The sequence below is a fragment of the Hibiscus syriacus genome, unplaced genomic scaffold, assembly GCF_006381635.1.
Source record: "Hibiscus syriacus cultivar Baekdansim isolate YM2019G1 unplaced genomic scaffold, ASM638163v2 tig00009117_pilon, whole genome shotgun sequence".
Classification (NCBI taxonomy): domain Eukaryota; kingdom Viridiplantae; phylum Streptophyta; class Magnoliopsida; order Malvales; family Malvaceae; genus Hibiscus; species Hibiscus syriacus.
In genome coordinates, this window is record NW_024062191.1 from 238,810 (window position 1) to 241,539 (window position 2,730).

Genomic DNA, 2,730 nt, shown 5'->3' on the forward strand with positions numbered 1-2,730 from the left:
GGAATGAAATACAGACAAGTACGATTATCTTAAAATTTTCTATCCAGGGAAAGATGAATAAGCATCACCTGAGGCTTGCCATTGTCAAAATTTCCGAGAAAAACCAACCTCCAAAATGGCTCGGAAACGTATTTTATTTAACCCCGAACCACCATCTCCATAATCACATCATTCCAGAAGTCCATTGGTCCAGGTAAACACCAATGAAGACAGTCGTTTTGAACCACTGCGGTTTTGTTCTCCGCAAACGGCTGAAACTGTCGGTATGGACCCGGATGACCATCTGGTCTCATTAACAAGAGATTTGTGAAGTCGAGAAGCTTAAGATTCACCTCATTTTTACCAGCTTTTGCAGCTGCCTTCTCAAACTCTTCTAATTCGACGTCCCGTAGAATTCGGTTCAAGTCCTTTATTTTAGTCTCCCCTTCTTTGGCCGGTGTTGTCTTCGGACACTTCCCTCCGTTATGCCATTCCCCGTTCTCAAAGTGATCCGGTGTGGATGTTCTGAAAAAGATCAATCCCTTGTGCTTCGAGTTTGCAATGAAGTCCATGACATAGTGGAGAGTTTTGTTGTAAGCATAGACAAATCCTAATTCGGTCAGGTTCTTTCCCGGACATATATGGCAGCCGACTTTCGTGTCATTCTCATGGTAGATTGCAGCCTTGAGAAACCATTTCCCGGTCGAGATTATCATGTAATCTAGGCTCGGGTAGAGATCCGTCCATGTCTTATCAAGTTTGTCCAGATGAAGCTGAACCTCAGAAGTAGAGACGCCATCGTTATCTTCGAAAATAGCAGCCTTTACAAGAAAAGGAGACCAGATATTTGATACTGTGAAATTGTACGACTCGAAATGCCATCTCTTTGATTTGTACTCCTCATCATGGTAAACTTCAACAGGTCGTTCAACCCGAATGTTTTACAAAAAAAACGTCAACATCGTTAATAACCCGACAACAGAAAGAACGCATTATGAAGAAGAAAGATTCGAAAGTCAACAGTTTGATGCTAGGCATCAATTGCAGAATAAATTTCTTCTAATCAAAATCTCAAGAAAAAAGATCAAAATCCAAGGACCAAAAGGAACTTGGCAAACCTTATCAACCCCAAAGTGACTTTTCACAACAATTTCCAGATAACCATCTAGATTTGGCTCAAGAAACTTATACAAACATGGCAACAGAAACTCGAGGGAGCCAGATGTATGACAGGGTTATTAGCTACGGACAACAACACAAGCAAGGCTCATCTATTTGAACACAAGGATACATAAACGAGATAATGCATATCGGCTATTTGCGTGTATTATAACGGGATGGTGATGGTTATCTGCAGGAGCTTTTCAGTATCATGAAATGCAATCCACGACAAGCAAAGCACATAAGCATGTTCATGAACAATCTGCGAACCATTAAAAATGCAGAGCAAACAATTTCACAGGATTTGATAAAGTCCCCAAATGTCGAGATCTTTTTCATTTAACACCGAACAGCATGCTAACACGCCCACCAGCACATCAACTAGTGAACATTAAGTAACCAAAAAAAAAAACTACTTAGAAATGTAGATGCAGTTATCACAAGAACAACGATGCAACAAAATAGCATAGCTTTCTAAAGAATCGAATGATAATCCTGTCCAAAGTTCAGAAATTAATAAGCTCAAAGACATTAGGGCAACACTTGAAATAGGTTGTGGAAGCAAAATGCAAAATAATTTTCACACCAAGACAAACTCATCACCATCTAAATAAACATGTCAGTAATATACAAGCATGAACATACGGGATATGATAAAACGGCAAGTCGAAACCGGCGAAACAACTTCCATTTCTTCTTTATACTAAAGCAAAAGACAGACATTGTTGAAACGCTTACTGTGGAGAGCATGCATAACAATGACTGCACATGGTTGCGAGATATCGAATCACCGATCAAGGCCCACGCTTTATTCCTCATCAACTTAAGAAACATCTCGGCATCGAATCGAGGTAACCGACAGTCACGCGGCTTCCACCTCCAGTGTAGATAGCCCGAATCAGGGCGGCCGTTCCGCATACAATTCTGATGACCTTCGATCATGGGACAGCTCTCGTTGGTGTAGATGGGGCCTGAGGGATTGGGAATCCAATCCCCTGTAAAGAGATCACACTTCTCTATAACAATATCTGGTGCAACCACAAGTGTAAACAGTTTAAGCCACTAAACCAAGAGAATCAACAAAATCCACTGCATTCTGAACCACAAAAATCAACTTCTGATCAAACCCCATCAGAGTTCTCAGTCTTTTAAATGAAAAAAACGAAAACAAAATCACAAACAGTAGATCTGCAGATCTCAGATTAAGAACTCTACTTACAGCTGATTCTACACCAATGAAACTTAACAGGGAAACAGAAAAAACAGAGGAGAGATGGGAATTTGGTTACCTAGAGGTACTTGGTCTTCATTTTCGGGCATTCCGACAGTGACGGGAGGATTAAAGTCTGGTTCTTGAACATGTTGTCTCCCAAACATGGGGGATTGGAAATCAGCAGCAAATCCATTGGAACGAAAAAGGAGGAGCCTAAAAGCAAAACCCAGTAAGAGAATGGAAATTGCAAGCTTTACGAGCAAGTGTTGGTCCTTGTTCAGAGACCATGAGTTGCAGTTAAATCTCATTTTATTTCCCCCCCTCGCTTTGGCTTCGTTTTGTCTTCTTTTCTTTTCTGGAACCTGAAGCAACTGATA

The 2,730-nt window shown here is 40.8% G+C and overlaps 1 protein-coding gene across 1 annotated transcript; it reads right to left on the bottom strand.

The window, feature by feature from the left end:
- LOC120203184 (protein trichome birefringence-like 23) lies at positions 1-2,730 on the bottom strand. The gene is made up of 3 exons (XM_039203530.1): positions 2,430-2,730; positions 1,879-2,168; positions 1-911 (listed from the first exon to the last, which is right to left on the bottom strand). The coding sequence occupies exons 1-3, from the start codon at positions 2,659-2,661 to the stop codon at positions 138-140; spliced, it is 1,296 nt and encodes a 431-aa protein (XP_039059461.1). The 5' UTR covers positions 2,662-2,730; the 3' UTR covers positions 1-137.